The sequence below is a fragment of the Arachis ipaensis genome, chromosome B9, assembly GCF_059453495.1.
Source record: "Arachis ipaensis isolate K30076 ecotype BB chromosome B9, ASM5945349v1, whole genome shotgun sequence".
NCBI classification, from domain to species: domain Eukaryota; kingdom Viridiplantae; phylum Streptophyta; class Magnoliopsida; order Fabales; family Fabaceae; genus Arachis; species Arachis ipaensis.
In genome coordinates, this window is record NC_142444.1 from 30724669 (window position 1) to 30740782 (window position 16114).

The 16114-nt window shown below is 34.2% G+C and overlaps 1 protein-coding gene across 1 annotated transcript in view; it reads right to left on the minus strand.

Annotated features, from left to right (window-relative positions):
• Window positions 1–10128, minus strand: part of LOC107615294 (2-alkenal reductase (NADP(+)-dependent)-like) — an 89975-nt gene extending 79847 nt beyond the window's left edge. The window contains exons 1-4 of the mRNA XM_021111828.2: window positions 9821–10128; window positions 7334–7428; window positions 7181–7188; window positions 4264–4441 (exon numbers count right to left, since the gene is read on the minus strand). Coding sequence (XP_020967487.1) covers window positions 4264–4441; window positions 7181–7188; window positions 7334–7428; window positions 9821–10128 — 589 coding nt within the window. The remainder of the gene's footprint in view (window positions 1–4263; window positions 4442–7180; window positions 7189–7333; window positions 7429–9820) is intronic.
• Window positions 10129–16114: the final 5986 nt, after the last annotated feature.

Below are 16114 nucleotides of genomic sequence, written 5' to 3' on the forward strand. Positions count from 1 at the left end.
CGGTGACGCGTTTGAGTTATGGAATTGCATTTTGAGGTAGGGGCGCTTTCCGAAAACTACAGTTTATTATTGGAATTATTACATATGGATACTGATGTGAGATATGGTGTAATTAGTGATTGTATCTGCCTTATGTATTATTTGATTGACTCGAATGATTATGGATGTTGACTTGGCTGAATTGTTGTGTGGCTTATGAAATGTAATGTTTGAAGTTGATTCTTTAAATATTTGAAATGAGTTTAATCCGTTGAGGATTGGTTTGAATTGAGTCAATTATTTTGATGATGTGAAAGATAGAATACTCTTGAAATTCAGCCTGGGTTGCTTTAATTGCTCTGGTTTTGATAAATGATTTATTGCTGAACCGATTCTTTAAAGCTTTATAAATGAGTTAAATCGGTTGATATTGAGTTGATTTTTGAAATGGTTTCCTTGAGGTATGCCATTGAGGCGACTGTTGGATTTAGCTTGCTTTTGAATTGATTTCTGGTTTTGAGCTGTTGAAAAGGAATGAGAAACGGTTTAGTTGGGACCAGAACCGAGTGGCAAAAGTCCAAGTTTTAGGGGAGGTGCTGCCGAAATTTCCATAAAATCCGAGTCTTTATTGAAATGTTGTCTGGAAAATGATGAGTTAAAGACTTGTACTATTTTATTTGAATTATCGAGAAAAGGATGATTCATGCTTTCGAAATGAATTAATAAAGAGGAAATTATGATTTAGTCTTGCTTCTTAAGAAAGGCATTGTATCTCTTTCAGGGGAAGATTATTTAGATGAAACTTGTGTTTTAAAGCTGTTTGGATGTGAAAAGGGTTTATGCCTTTGAATTTGACTTGGGGTTTCAATTAAAGAAGTTTCAATGGCTTTGAAAGAACCTGAATGTCTATTGACAAGTTTCATTTTGAAATATTTTGAGAAAGGTTTTAAGTGCTCTTTGAATTCTGAATTCTTGCAAGACTAAAACAATTTTGAACAGTTGAAACGTTCTAGAATTTATCATGGGGGTTGAAGTTGGTTTTGCCTAAGTAAAGGAAACGGCTTTGAAAGAAGTAAATGATTACATGACTCAGTTTGGCTTAGATCCTATTTGCTTACTCAAATCAGAAAGCCAATGTTTTAATGATTTTAAATGAATTTGGCGAAATGAGTTATGTTATTCTCCCCTAAAGACTTGGGACTCTGCCGAGAAACTTTTGTTATGAAATCCCATTGTTGTATGGGTGATTTTGAATACTTTGAAATAAATCCTTAACTTGCCATGGTTTTGGAAGTTTTGAAAAGAGAATGCCGAGAGTTGCTTTGTTTTAAAAAGGGAACTCACTTTGAGTAAATTTGGCTTATGAGCCTGAGATGATTTGAGAAACGAGATTTCTAAAGCCAAGGCTGAAAAGAGTTGAAACTTGATTTCAAAGTGAAGCGATTTGAGAAAAAGTGATTTATGGCTTAAATGCCGGTTTTATGAATTTGATGATGTTGGATGGAGGAAGTGCTGTTTTGTTATGGGCCGGAATGGCTGTGTATGATTATGAATATTGGCTGGTTCTGGATTGAACTGGAGCCGGAATGGCTGTGTATGATATTGATTTATGGCTGATTGCCGAATGAGTTATGGGCCGTATGGCTGACTATGAATTATGAATTTAAGCCGGATGGCTAAGATGGATGTTGATCCATGGTTGGGATTGAATGAATATATGCTTGAGATACCTAGGTAGTAGCAAGGGTTGTGGTTCGTCCCACTTGCTCCAGGTCAGAGATTGTGACACCTGGGTAGTAGCGATAGTAGTGGTGATTCCACTCGTTCCAGGTTGAGCTTTTAAACACCCGCCTGGGTAGTAGCCGCAGTAGTGGTTGTTCCACTGGCTCTGGGTTGAGCGGGTAGTAGCAATGGGGTTGTAGCTCAAACCTACTTGCTCCACGAGGGGTGTTTCTGTCCATGGTTAGCTACCAGGACGTGTCGGGTTAGCTATATAACCGACAGATGATATCATCAGCCACTAGGGACAGGCATGCATCATATGCATTTATGTGACATTGTTTGGGTGTGCATATTATACTTGGTTTGCCTATGTGACTAATTGCTAATTGTCCTACTTGCAATAACTGTTTGTTTGTGCTTGCATCTTTCTATTTGTGTTTGCTACTGGGACTCTGTTGGACTGTGGTGATTGGTTGCTGGTTGGATTGTTTGTGCCTAGGGCCGTGGTTGGAATGAGGTGGACCGATGGTTGATTTCGGTTTTTGTGTTTCTGGTTTGGAAAAGTATGAAATGCTAATTTGGTTCAACATGGTTAAACCTTTTTGAAAGGCTTTTTGAGTTTTTGAGAATTGAACGGTTCCTCTTTTAGAAAAGATTTCCGACTTTACCTTTATTGTAAACCGTTATTTTTGAAAAGAGGCATAAGACGGTTATAAATCACTGGTGCGGTTATTTTCACGTATCCTATTACAGTAATTCCCAAAAACCCTCTACTGAGAACCCTTTCGAGGATGATGTTCTCACCCCCCTACATTTTTTCCCTTTCAGGATATGGGTGCAGAAGTTACGAAGAGCTTATTTAATTGTTGTTGTGATGCTCTATATTGTTTTAGTTATGGTTTATTGTACCCTCGCCTTTATCTTGATATAATCTGTAAGAGGGATATGAATTGTATTGGATTATGTTTGTAATATTACTTATATATATGTATGTATATATATGGATGTACTCTTTATGAGTTTTTGTAAGTTGTATGGTATTTATGGATGTACGTTATCGAACGAAAGAATTTTTGGGAGCGGTATTGCGGTTTAAAGTTTCAAACAGGCTCATATTTTAGTATTAAATAGTATAAAAGTCATCGTAATGTCCGAGCTATCAGAGTCGCGCAGCCGGAAGTGTGAGCTTTGGTAGTTAGGGTGTTACACAAGCTAACTTTTAAAAAAAATTCTTAGGCTGTGTTTGTTTTTGAGAATAGGACAAGACAAAACACTGAGAACAAGACATAAATGACAAAGACACAGAATTTAGTATTCTTGTATTCTGTTTGGTGATAAGATAGAATAAATTATGAAAATTTATTTTATTCTCATTTTATAATAATAAAAAATATAATTATAAAAAATTAACAAGAATAATAAAAGAAAAATAAAAAATAAGTTGTGTACTTTATTAGTATCTATGTATCATTTTTGTTAGAATGAACACAAAATATAATAATTTAGTATCTTTAAATATAATGTTTCTATTTATGTTTTATCTATCAAATACAATTTTGTATTTTTGTGTTATTGTCTCATGTCCTGTCACTATAAATAAACACAATATTAAATACTTTTAAAAGTACCTTAACTTTAAAAAATTACAAACACAAATACATACATAAACTTTTTAATTTACCAAAAATAAAACAAAATATTTATGCTTTTGAAAAGTATAAATGTCTCTTAAAAAAAATAAAGTGAAATAGTGGAACCTACAGTATCATTACACATGCTATAAATTAATCTTGAAAATTTATCAGTACTGATAAAATAAAAAGTTATAGAATTAATTACAATTGAATTTTAAAACTTGTGTATGTTCTAAGAGTAAATAAATACTCTTATTATGTGTTATTTATTTTGCCTGATATTAGTTTTTATTTTAGAGTTTAGAATTTTAAGATTTAAATGTGATTTAAAATTTAAAATTTTATTTGACTAATATTTTTAAAATTTAAATTAAAAATAATAACAAGCATATAATAATATGAAAGACAATTAATTTATCATAATAAGAAAGTTGATCTTAAAACACTTTAAAACTTAAAATTTCTCATAAAATTATAACTTTCATCACGTGTAAATTTCACTATATCTTAATTTAAAAATAATTAGACTTTGCACTTTTTCACTTTACTAATATCATTCTTTATATATGGGATTGATCCATCTTCATATATTTATAAATGTATGTTTACGGGACATTCAGTTTAAAGTGTTGGGTGAATATGAAGTTAGATTTTCCATATAATGATTCCAATATACTCTCAAGGACCAATACGATGATGACACATATTTTAGGGGAGAAAAACATGATATTACTCTTCCAATTTTTTTTTCACAGGGCATGATTTACTTTGCTTTAATTAATTAAATAATTAATTAATAATTAATTAAAATGTGTAGCCAATTGTGTAATTTTGTATAGGTAAATATAGCACAAAGTGCTTGGCCATCTCTATAATAGCGAAGTATCCATGCAATAACCATGAGCCATGTAATTAATAAAAAGCTTACCTAGAACCCCAAGATGATAACTGAGTGGAAATTCGGAGGGCTCTAATTTTCTCATTATGGTTCTTTCTTTCATAAAACAGTACTCAGCCCAAGTGAATACTCCAAGAACCAAATCACCTTTCACGAACTTATTGTTACCAGAAGTCACAACTTTTCCAATAACAGGACCATCAATTGCCTGGAAAGTGAATACATCAACACATAACATTTGAAGCCGAGGTAGGGAGAGGCAAAATTAAAGGAGACACTTTGGACATAATAATGATCTTCTTGCAACATATAATTAAGGGCCAATTTAGTAAAATTTTTACTTTTTAAATATAATGATTAGTTTTTTAAAAGATAATTTTTTGAAAAATCTTGCTACTACACATTCAAATTTTTAACTAATTTAGTCTAAATCTAAAAAAAATCAGTTTTATTAGTGAGAGTATGAATATACGTTTTAACTATCCCACTGATGTTAATATTCATTCTTCTTCTTTACTTTTTTTTTTTTCATTATCGTTTTTTTATTGTTGTTGTTGTATTTTTTTCTTTTCTTCCTCCTCTTCCTATTGATTTTGCAACATCATATGTATTTTTTTTATTTTTTTATTTTTATTCTTATTAACAAAGTAAAACAAGAAGAATCATGAGAAGATAAAACAAAAAAATAAAAAGAAGAAGAATGAAGAAGAGTATGAAGGTTGTAGTAGGCTTAGAGAAGGGGAATTGAATCTATGCCTTTCTTTTAAGTTACTGAAGTGACCCTTTAAAGCAAACTTTGAATTCTGATTCTGTTTGAACTCAGCAGCGGAAATTTATGAGACAATTTATTTTTGTCTCATGAATATCAGAAAACAGAACATAGCAGAGAAGAGAAAAGCTAACACCAGTATGTATCCTGGTTCGATTGCCATGTGCTATGCAACCTAGGTCCAGTCTCCTCCACAACAATGGAAGAATTTCCACTACAGTTAAAAGTATTACATACACCAATTCCACAGGATTGACCCAATCCTTTCACACTCAAGTTCTAACTTAACTTGACATTGGCTATGCTAATACCTAACTCTTCACTCTTAGTGCTAACCCAACTAAGGAAGAGATACCTCACAGGTACAAGATACAAGACATAGACATACCTAAAGAAATCTAAAAATAATTCTAGGCTTTTCTCTCAAGTGTATCTCTCAGCCTTTTTCCGCTCATGGCTTTTACTTGAGCTCTCTCAATATGCCTTTTCTCACAAGAAATTACAGAAAGATAAACATTGAAAAGTACATTACAATCTGTAAAACATGAAGGAGATTGACTTCATCAACAGCCTCTTTGCTATGTGATAAACCAGTTTGCATGTCTCTGATTTAGTTCTTCATTTTTGGCGGAATGCTTCTTTGAAAGAGAGCACTGTCCAAGTAAAGGAACTTCTTCAGAGAACTTCTTCATAGAACAAATCTCAATACTCTGGGTTATCTCTCCTTGGCTTCTGAATGAACAGCAAACCTCTTTTATCTTCTTGCATGTTGCTTGGTTGCTCTTCCTAGGTCAACTTCTTGAGTATTGTGCTTCACCAACCCACGACATCACTTTTTCTTATTAATCCTCAGAGTAAAAACTTTGCTTCTGACTTCCCTTGATTGACCGAAAGCCTCAAGACAGCAAACACAAAAGGATCTTTCAATGGTAAACCAGATCTCAGCCATTGAGAAGTTACTTGGTCCCCAAGTATCACTTGTGACCGTAGATACACAGCAGATTAGGGTAGAAATCAAATTTCCCTTGTATGCCATTTTCGGACTTGTAGAGAGTTGGGAAGAAGAGAATAAGGCAGCTTTCATGTAATAAGAATTGGTTTACCTTTAACCTGTGCTTAAGCTTGATATGGTTTGATTTTTCTTATTTGACCTAAACCCTTCTTGTATAATCTTCTCTTTCTTTCTTCTTTTGTGAGTAGCTTAGGGAAGAAGCTCTCTCTTCTCACTTTTTCTGAGTTCTGACCACAGCAGGCAAAAGTGTACGTTGAGTTGGTGAAAGCAAGTGAAGGAAAATTTGCTTGCTGAATATCAAATCGGGCTTGAGTATACATTCAAGTTCAGCCCATTAGATATCTTGCTTTGATTTTCTTTGGGCTTCCATTTGCTTTATAGCCCGCCAGCCTTGTTTATTGATTTCATTTAGTTTGGGCTGCTAGCTTTTATATTGGGCTGTTGCAATGTTGAGTTTTGGCCTGCAACATATAATAAATAATTAGCAACATACAATTATAAACAATCAATATTTAATTATTTATTTTACCCAATTAAATAATGTTTGTCATCACTAATTAATTTAGTTAATTTCTTAACTCAACAATCTCCCCCTTGATGACAAACATATTTAAGCAATAATCAAAAGGAAATGAATTTTAGTAAGGTTTAGGAACTCCCTTTGATTTTTGTTCTTTGCTTTTATGTTGCTCCCCCTTTGCTTTTCAAGATTAGCTCCCCCTAGATTTATGCTCTTCTCTTCTTTCCTGTTTACATATGCTTATTTGGAACCAAACAAATACTATGTACTAACCAAAGATGCAACAAACATTAATATTTTTAAGTTTTAGCCAAAACAGAGCATTAACTTATCAGGGTCAAAGCAACAACGTATCATAAAGCAAAGTTTTCATCCTCATGCCAAGATAATCACAACAGTTCTCAACATTTGCAAACATTTACAAATCAAGATTATTAAAATCTGCAGCAGTCAAACAAAAAACAAAAAAACAGTGACCAAAATCAACTTTAGTCAATTTGACATTCAGCATTCCATCTATTGATTCACAATTAAGATTAAAAAAAATCACCATTCAGCACATTTAGTAATTCAGAGATCAGAGAGGCTATTACTCCCCCTTTTGTCATCAAGGGTGGATAATAAACAAGATCAATAAAAACATAACCTTAAAACCTGCAAGAAGGTATTAGAACACAGTGCAAAATATCTAAGAAGTTTAAAAGTAATTTGCAGCAGTTGTTAAGGTATTACAGTCATCCAAAAATAAGAAACATAAGTCCTAAGGTAGCAAAATGAACAGAATTCATGAGACAAAAACAGCAATTAGCAGCAGCTTCATGTAGCATCCTAGGCATCCGAAGCATTTCCCTCCGAATCAACTTCTTCATCAACATCAGTGGCAGGGTCTTCATCCTTTTGAAGGTTATCAATGAAAGTCATGAACATAGCCACTCTATCTCTTGACTTACGGAGGAAATTCTCGTGCTTGCTTGCTAGCTTCCTTTGCTCTTTGCTCATAGCAATCAAGTGATTTGATTGGGAGACTGACGATCGATTTTTCTATTGGTAAAGAAATATAAAAATATGATCGCGTTGTAAGTATAGTTTCTAAACCAATAGAAAACTCTTTCGTACAAACGTTTTGGTTGTCACAAGTAACAAACCCCTTTAAAATTGATAACCGAAGTATTTAAACCTCGGGTCGTCTTCTCAAGGAACTACAGGGAGGTATGTTCTTATTAATGGTTATGAGTTTTGTAAATTGGGGGTTTTTGAAAGTAAGAGACAAGTAATTTAAATGACAAATAAAATAAATAAATGATTGTAAAATAAACTCTTGGCAATGTATGAAAATTCGGAAGTCCTATCCTAGTTACTCCTATGAGAATGGAAGTTAATCCCACTTAGTTAACCCTTATGAAAGCAAGGGAAAGTCAAGTGAACTAATTAGTTAGATTCCCAAGTCCTAGCCAACTCCTAAGGAAAGACTAGAGTTAGTGGAATACCAGTCAATTTAGCCGACATAACAACCAATCACGGATAGTTGATAACTCAAGAGCTTCCAGTTAATCAATTAAAGCCAAGAATATAAAAAGCTAAATAAGAATCATAAACTGAAATACCTCAAATTATATTAAATAGAATATTCAAATCTAACATGGAAAGATTCATAAATTAAATTGGAAAAATAAATAAAAGGAACATTGAACCTGTGATGAAGAAGAAATAATCCTAAATCCTAAAACTAAATTCTAAGAGAGAGGAGAGAACCTCTCTCTCTCTAAAAACTATATCTAAAACTAAAAATTATGAATTATGAGCTGATGATTATGAATGGATGCATTCTCCCACTTTATAGCCTCTAATTTGTATTTTCTGGCCCGAGAACTGGGTCAGAAACAACCCAGAATTTGCTGGTTTCGAATTCAAATACGCTGGTTTTTTGCCACTGCGATGCGTCCGCGTAGATCACGCGTTCGCGTCACTTATAGTCAGGAAAACTATGACAAATTATATATCCAATCGAAGCCCCAGATGTTAGCTTTCCAACACAACTAGAACCGCATCATTTGGACCTTTGTAACTAAAGTTATAGCCGTTTGAGTGCGAAGAGGTCAGGCTGACAGCTTTGCAGTTCCTTCAACTTCTTGTATTCCTTCCACTTTTGCATGCTTCCTTTCCATTCTCCAAGTCATTCTTGCCCTGTAATCTCTGAAATCACTTAACGCACATATCAAGGCATCTAATGGTAATAAGAGAGGATTAATATTAGCAAATTAAGACCAAAGAAGCATGTTTTCAATCATAGCACAAAATCAGGAAGGAAAATATAAAACCATGCAATTTATATGAATAAGTGAGTAAAGAGTTGATAAAAACCACTCAAATTAGCACAAGATAAACCATAAAATAGTGGTTTATTAGAGACAAACTCCTGAACAACATCCTTGACAACATTCAACAGGGCAAATTTCTGGCCAGTAGAGATGGAAGTGCCCTCGATGGAAGGAGGAGGAGATTCCTCAGGGATAAAGTCATCATCATCATCATCCAATACCACTCTTTCTGAACGAGTGGGTCCCTTTTACTATTTCACTGAACTACCCCCTTTTAGATATGAATGTATGTTTTCATAATCTTCATTTGACAGGTCAACATCAAAATACTCAAATATGCAAGTTAGAAACATGCCATAAGCTAGTGCTTTATCTTTCTCACTTCTAACAGAATCAAACATGTATCTAGCCATCAAATAGGCAAAAGAAATTTCTGTTTTCGTGATTAGGGCATACAAAACAAGTGTGTCTGTGTAAGAAACCCTTTGATATGAACCACTTTGAGGAAGTAAAATGTGGTTGACAATTCAGTGCAACTGAGCACGTTCATATCCTAGGGCTTTGTGAGTGGGTGTGATGCTATCAATTAAGGAAACATGTTCACAAATGTGAGCCAAAGCATCATGGTAAGAGATACTAACTCCTTCATCCTACTTTACAGACGTATAAGCACACGGCCCAACATCAGTGTACTTTAAAGAATCACTGATTGTTTCATTATTTAAAATAATGTCTCTGTCCTTAACATAAGAATGCACACTTCCTTCATGGTAAGTCATATTTGCAAAAAACTCTTTGACCAGCAGAGGATACACAAGTTTTTTATTTTAAAAAGGTAATTTTAGTCTAAAAATTCCAGATTTTCAACAAAAGGGAAACCTTTCTTTTTCAAAGCAGGTAAATCAGCAAGAAAAGAGGGACACATAGTACGGTACTGAATAACTCTTTGTGAACGCAATGAAACAGACCTTGGCTTAGATTTTGTTGTCTCAGGAATAGATTCTTCAGCAGCAGGGCGCTTGCCCTTGGATGAGCTTGGTTTCGAGGAGCTTGGTTTGGAAGGCATTGCCTTTGGTGGTGGTGTTGGCTTGGCAGAGGTAGGATACCTTGGTGTGGTCTTGGTCCGCACCATGGGATCAGTGCGAGGAGGAGATGTAGGAGGAGAAGGTGAGGGAGTGAAGGTCTGAACTCTTGAACGAGTAGAAGGCTTCGGTTTTGATGGGAGTTTGAGGATCTTTTCACGAGGAGGCCTTTGTGGAATGGTTTTCTTCCTCATGTGGGTGGTTTCTTCATTTTGAGGGAAGAGAAATAATAAAGGTGGTGAAGAAACTAAAAGGTTTGAGGAGAAGTTATGGAGGGAAGAGAGGGAGTGTTGGTAATCGTACCCAAAAAGATTTTCTAAAACCATGCAACTTCATCACCATCTGATTTGACTTGAAAATACATGACCTCATAAAAAGAAAGATTTTATTTGATTTTAAAATAAAAAAGAAAATTAATTTTAAATTTTAAAAATCCCCTTTTAAAAATTAAATCAACCTGAAAGCTTTTTTGGACAAGAAACCGAAACACACAAGCTAACAAAAAACAAATATTAAAAAATGTAACATTCATATTGGGCTCAGAGGTGGTTTGAATTAATGAAACACATAGGACCACCCATGATCTGATTTTTGAGGTTGGCCCATATCAACTTTCACTTGCAATAAGTCCAGAACACGCTGATTGAAGGGAAGGTTCTTCACATGCCCAGAATTGTCTCATACCTGTTTATGAGACAAAAACTCTAACAAACACATCAGCAATTTTTAAACAATAAATCATATCTTAGAATTCCTAGGCTAGTCCTAAGCATACAAAATCTGTCCTCAGCAAGTGGTTTTATGAAAATATCTACTAATTGTTCTTCCGATTTAACAAATTGAATGCTAATATCTCCTTTTTGGACATGTTCTCTTATTGAGTGAAATTTCACTTCAATATGTTTAGTCCTAGAGTGCAAAACCGGGTTTTTAGAAATATTAATGACACTCATATTATCACACAACAAGGGAATATTTTCAGCATTTAACTTGTAATCAGCAAGCTGGGTTTTTAACCACATCAGCTGAGAACAACATGAAAAAGCAACTATATACTCAGCCTCTGCAGTGGATAAAGCCACTGTTGGCTGCTTCTTACTAGACCAAACATTTAAGGACTTTTCAAGGAAGCAACATAAGCCTGAAGTGCTCCTTCTATCAACTCTATCACCGGCAAAATCTGCATCACAATAGCCAACTGCAGAAAAATTATCAATCTTAGGATACCAAAGACCAAAATTGGATGTGCCATGAACATATCTAATGATCCTCTTAACTGCAGAAAGATGTGACTCTTTTGGTTTGGATTGGAACCTTGAACACAATCCAACACTTTGCACAATATCGGGTCTAGAGGAAGTTAAGTACATAAGAGAACCAATCATTGCTCTATACCTAGTCTCATCCACATCTTTCTCAGTTTCTCCCTTGTCTAATTTTGAATTAGGGTGCATGGGAGTTCCCATAGGTTTGGCATTTTCCATACCAAATTTCTTAACTAATTCCTTGGCATACTTTTCTTGATGAATGAAAATACCTTTTTCAGTTTGTTTAATTTGTATCCCAAGGAAAAAATTAAGTTCACCCATCATGCTCATGTCAAATTCACTTGTCATGAGTTTGGCAAATTCAGAACAAAGGGAATCGTTTGCTGATCCAAAAATAATATCATCAACATATATTTGGACAAGAATAAAGGAATCATTAGAATTCTTGATAAATAGAGTTGTGTATGTGGTGCCTCTTTGAAAACTATTTTTCAAAAGAAAAGAGCTAAGTCTCTCATACCAAGCTCTAGGAGCTTGTCTTAAACCATAGAGAGCTTTAGATAATTTGAAAACATGGTTAGAATGCTCTTTATTTTCAAAGCCAGGTGGCTGCTCCACATACACTTCTCTATCTATCACACCATTCAAGAATACACATTTCACATCCATTTGATATAATTTAAAACCATAAAATGCAGCATAAGCTAAAAGAAGTCTTATGGCCTCCATTCGGGCAACAGGGGCAAAGGATTCATCAAAGTCTATTCCTTCTTCTTGGTCATATCCTTATGCCACTAGCCTTGCTTTATTTCTTGCAATGCTGCCATCTTCTCCTAACTTGTTCCAAAATATCCACTTGGTTCCGGTCACTTTCTTTCCACTTGGCCTTGGAACCAAAGTCCACACTTGGTTCTTCTCAAACTCAAGAAGCTCATCCTCCATAGCTTTAACCCAAGAAGGGTCACTAAGGGCTTTCTTGACATTTTGAGGCTCCATTTGTGAGAGAAGGGCAGTGTTTGTTCCTTCATTTGCCTTTCTAGTTGAAGATCGAGTTTTCACTCCATGAGAGACGTCCCCAATGACAAATTCCTCAGGATAATTCTTTAAGAACCTCCATTCACGAGGTCTGGTGAACTTGGAGGCAGATTCAGATACCAAGGGATTCTGGGTGTTGTTGGCTTTAGGGTTTTCTTCATATTCATGAGACAAAATGGAATTATCTCTTGAATTTTCAGCAACAGCAGTTTCTGGTTCAGCTTGAACAGAATTTCCATTTTCTTGATTTTGCACAGTTTTAGCGTCCTTTTGAGCTTGATTTCTTGCATCACAATATTCCAAAATATTTTGCACCAAGTTAGTATCACAAAATATAACATGTATGGACTCCTCAATAATCCTAGCATCTTGATGATAAACCCTATATGCTTTACTAGCTGTGAAATATCCTACAAACAAACACTCATACGCCTTTGGATCAAATTTACCCAAATTATCCTTGTTATTTAAAACAAAACATTTGCATCCAAAGATGTGCAAGTAATCTAAGTTTGGTGGGTAACCTTTCCAAAGTTCATAAGGTGTTTTCTTCAAAAATTTCCTTATGATTGTTCTATTCAAAATGTGGCAAGCTGTGTTAACCGCTTCAGCCCAAAGGAATTTTGGAACATTGCACAAAGCATAGCTCTTATCATTTCTTATATGCTTCTATTTCTTCTTTCCACAACACCATTTTGTTGTGGTGTTCTTGGACAAGAGAAGTTGTGAGATATTCCAAATTCCTCACAAAAGTATTCAAATAAATTATTTTCAAATTCAGTTCCATGATCACTTCTTATAGAAGATATCTTCAAATCCTTTTCATTTTGAATTTTCTTGCAAAAAGGTTCAAAGGCCGAAAAGGCTTCATTTTTGTGTGCAAGAAATAAAACCCAACCAAACCTAGTATAGTCATCCACAATTACTAAACCATAATGTTTACCACCAAGGCTTTGAGTTCTTGTTGGACCAAATAAATCAATGTGTAGCAACTCAAGTGGTCTTTTAGTAGAGACATCTTCCTTTGGTTTAAAAGAGCTTTTTGTCTGTTTTCCCATTTGGCAAGCATCACAAGTGATGTCTTTGTCAAACTTTATCAAAGGAAAACCTCTTACTAATTCTTTCTTTACAAGTTTGTTTATTTGAAACATACTTGCATGGCCCAATCTCTTGTGCCATAACTACTTTTCAGATTCTTTAGAATGAAAACAAACTACATTTTGATCCTTTAGTTCATCAAGAGTAAGTCCATAAACATTATTAAAACGCTTGACAACAAATAGTACTTCATTTGTTTTTTCATTTATAACACAATATTCAAGCCTGTTGAAAGTCACTAAATATCCTAAGTTACACAGCTGACTTATACTCAAAAGATTGTGCTTTAAACCACATACCAAAAATACATCATCAATGAAAGTAGATTGTTCATTACCTACTTTTTCAACAACAATTATTTTACCTTTACCATCATCTCCAAAGGTCACAAAACCTCCATCATACTTGCTTAGTTTGATGAAGTAAGTCGACCTTCCAGTCATGTGCCTTGAGCATCCACCATCTAAGTACCGCATATCCTTTTTGTTCTTGGATGCTAAGCAAATATGCATGATAAGCTTCAAATAACCTTAGGTAACCAAATTAATTTGGATCCTTTGAAGTTAATCCATCTTGGTTGTCCAAGTGCATTGAAATCACAAACAACATTGTAAATTTTGTTTCCTACAACTCTCTTTTCAATGAAACATTGTGCATATGAGTGACCAAATTTCTTGCAATTAACACAATGATTTTTTGATGTGTGTCACTGAAATTGAGGTGAGTTATTTTGCTTGAAATGATTAAAGGGTTGAAATTTTCTGGTTTTTGGAGGAGATACATTTCTTTTGACAAACTGATTTTTATTAAAATTATTCCTCTTTGCAAAAATATTTTCACTAGAATTTTTTTGAATATTTGGACTTTTTGAATATGAGGTTTTGTTGTAAAATAGTGGTTTCTTGAAAGCAACCTCATTTTTCAAAATGTATCCCAAACCTGGCTGACGTTAGGATTTTTGCCAGTAAAGAATTTTATAAAAACAGTCGCGTTGTAGATATAGTCTCTAAACCAATAGAAATCTCTTCGTACAAACGTTTTGGTTGTCACAAGTAACAAACCCCTTTTTAAATTGATAACCGAGTATTTAAACCTCGGGTCGTCTTCTCAAGGAATTGCAGGGAGGTGTTCTTATTATTGGTTATGAGTTTGTAAATTGGGGGGTTTTAATGTATAAGGTAAAAAGCGAGAATAGTAAATGGCAAGAAAGTAAATTGTATTAAATTAAATAGATAATAAAACTCTTGGCAAGGTATGAAAACTGAAAGTCCTATCCTGGTTATCCTTATCAATTGTAATGAGAATTGGATTTTTCTCTCACTTTGTTAACCTCTAACTATGAAGGTAAGTTAAGTGGATGAATTAATTCTGATTCCTCAAGTCCTAGTCTTTCCTTGAGAAAAGTTAGAGTTAGTGGAACTCGAATTAATTCTTGAAGAATTCCAATTTTCAATTAACAATGAGTTTGATAACTCAAGAGTCTCCAATGACTCAACCAAAGCCAAAAGGGAAAAATCCAAATTATTTATATAATAAATAAAAAAAAACAATCATAATTCTGAAATACCTCAATTAGCACTAATAAAGATATCAAATGTAACATGGAAGAGTTTATAAATTAAATTAGAAAAATAAAAAAAAAGAACATTGAACCTGTGATGAAGAAGAAATAATCCTAAATCCTAAAACTAAATCCTACATCTAAATCCTAAAATTGTGAATTTTGAGAGCATGTTTATAAATGGATGTATTCCCCTACTTTATAGCCTCTAATATGTGTTTTCTGGGTCGAGAACTAGGTCAGAAACAACCCAGAATTCGCTGGTTGCAAATTCAAACATGCTGATTTTTTGTCACTGCGACGTGTCCATGTGGAGCACGCGTTCGCGTCACCTATCGTCAGGGAAACTATGGCATATTATATATCAAATCGAAGCCCCAGACGTTAGCTTTCCAACACAACTGGAACCGCGTCATTTGGACCTCTGTAGCTAAAGTTATAGTCGTTTGAGTGCGAAGAGGTCAGGCTGGACAGCTTAGCAATTTCTCCAACTTCTTGTATTCTTTCCACTTTTGCATGCTTTCTTTCCATCCTCTAAGTCATTCCTGCCCTGTAATCTCTGAAATCACTTAACACACATATCAAGGCATCTAATGGTAATGAGAGAGGATTAAACATAGGGAACTTAAGGCCAAAGAAGCATATTTTCAATCAAAGCACATAATCAGGAAGGAAAATGTAAAACATGCAAATTGTATGAATAAGTGGGTAAAGAGTTGATAAAATTCACTCAATTGAGCACAAGATAAACCATAAAATAGTGATTTATCAACCTCCCCACACTTAAACATTAGCATGTCCTCATGCTAAGCTCAAGAGAAACCATAAAGAATGAAGAGGAATGGTAGAATGTATGAAATGCAACCTATCTATATGAATGCAACTATATGTAAAATGTTTCTACCTACTTAGTTAAAAGTAAACAAATCCTTCAAGAAAAAATATGAACTGGATTTCACTAATTCAAATCATGAAAATGAAGTACAAATAGACTTGCAAGAAGAAAATAGCTCATGAAAGCAGGGAACAAGGAATTGAGCATCGAACCCTCACTAGTAGTGTATACACTCTAATCACTCATGTGTTTAAGGTTCGATTCTCTCAATTCTCTACTAACCTTGCTTTTTAAGGCTTACTTTTCATCTAACAATCAACAAAAATTTAATGCACAAATACACAAATCAAGAGGTATTTTAAGGGTTGTAATGGGGTTAGGGT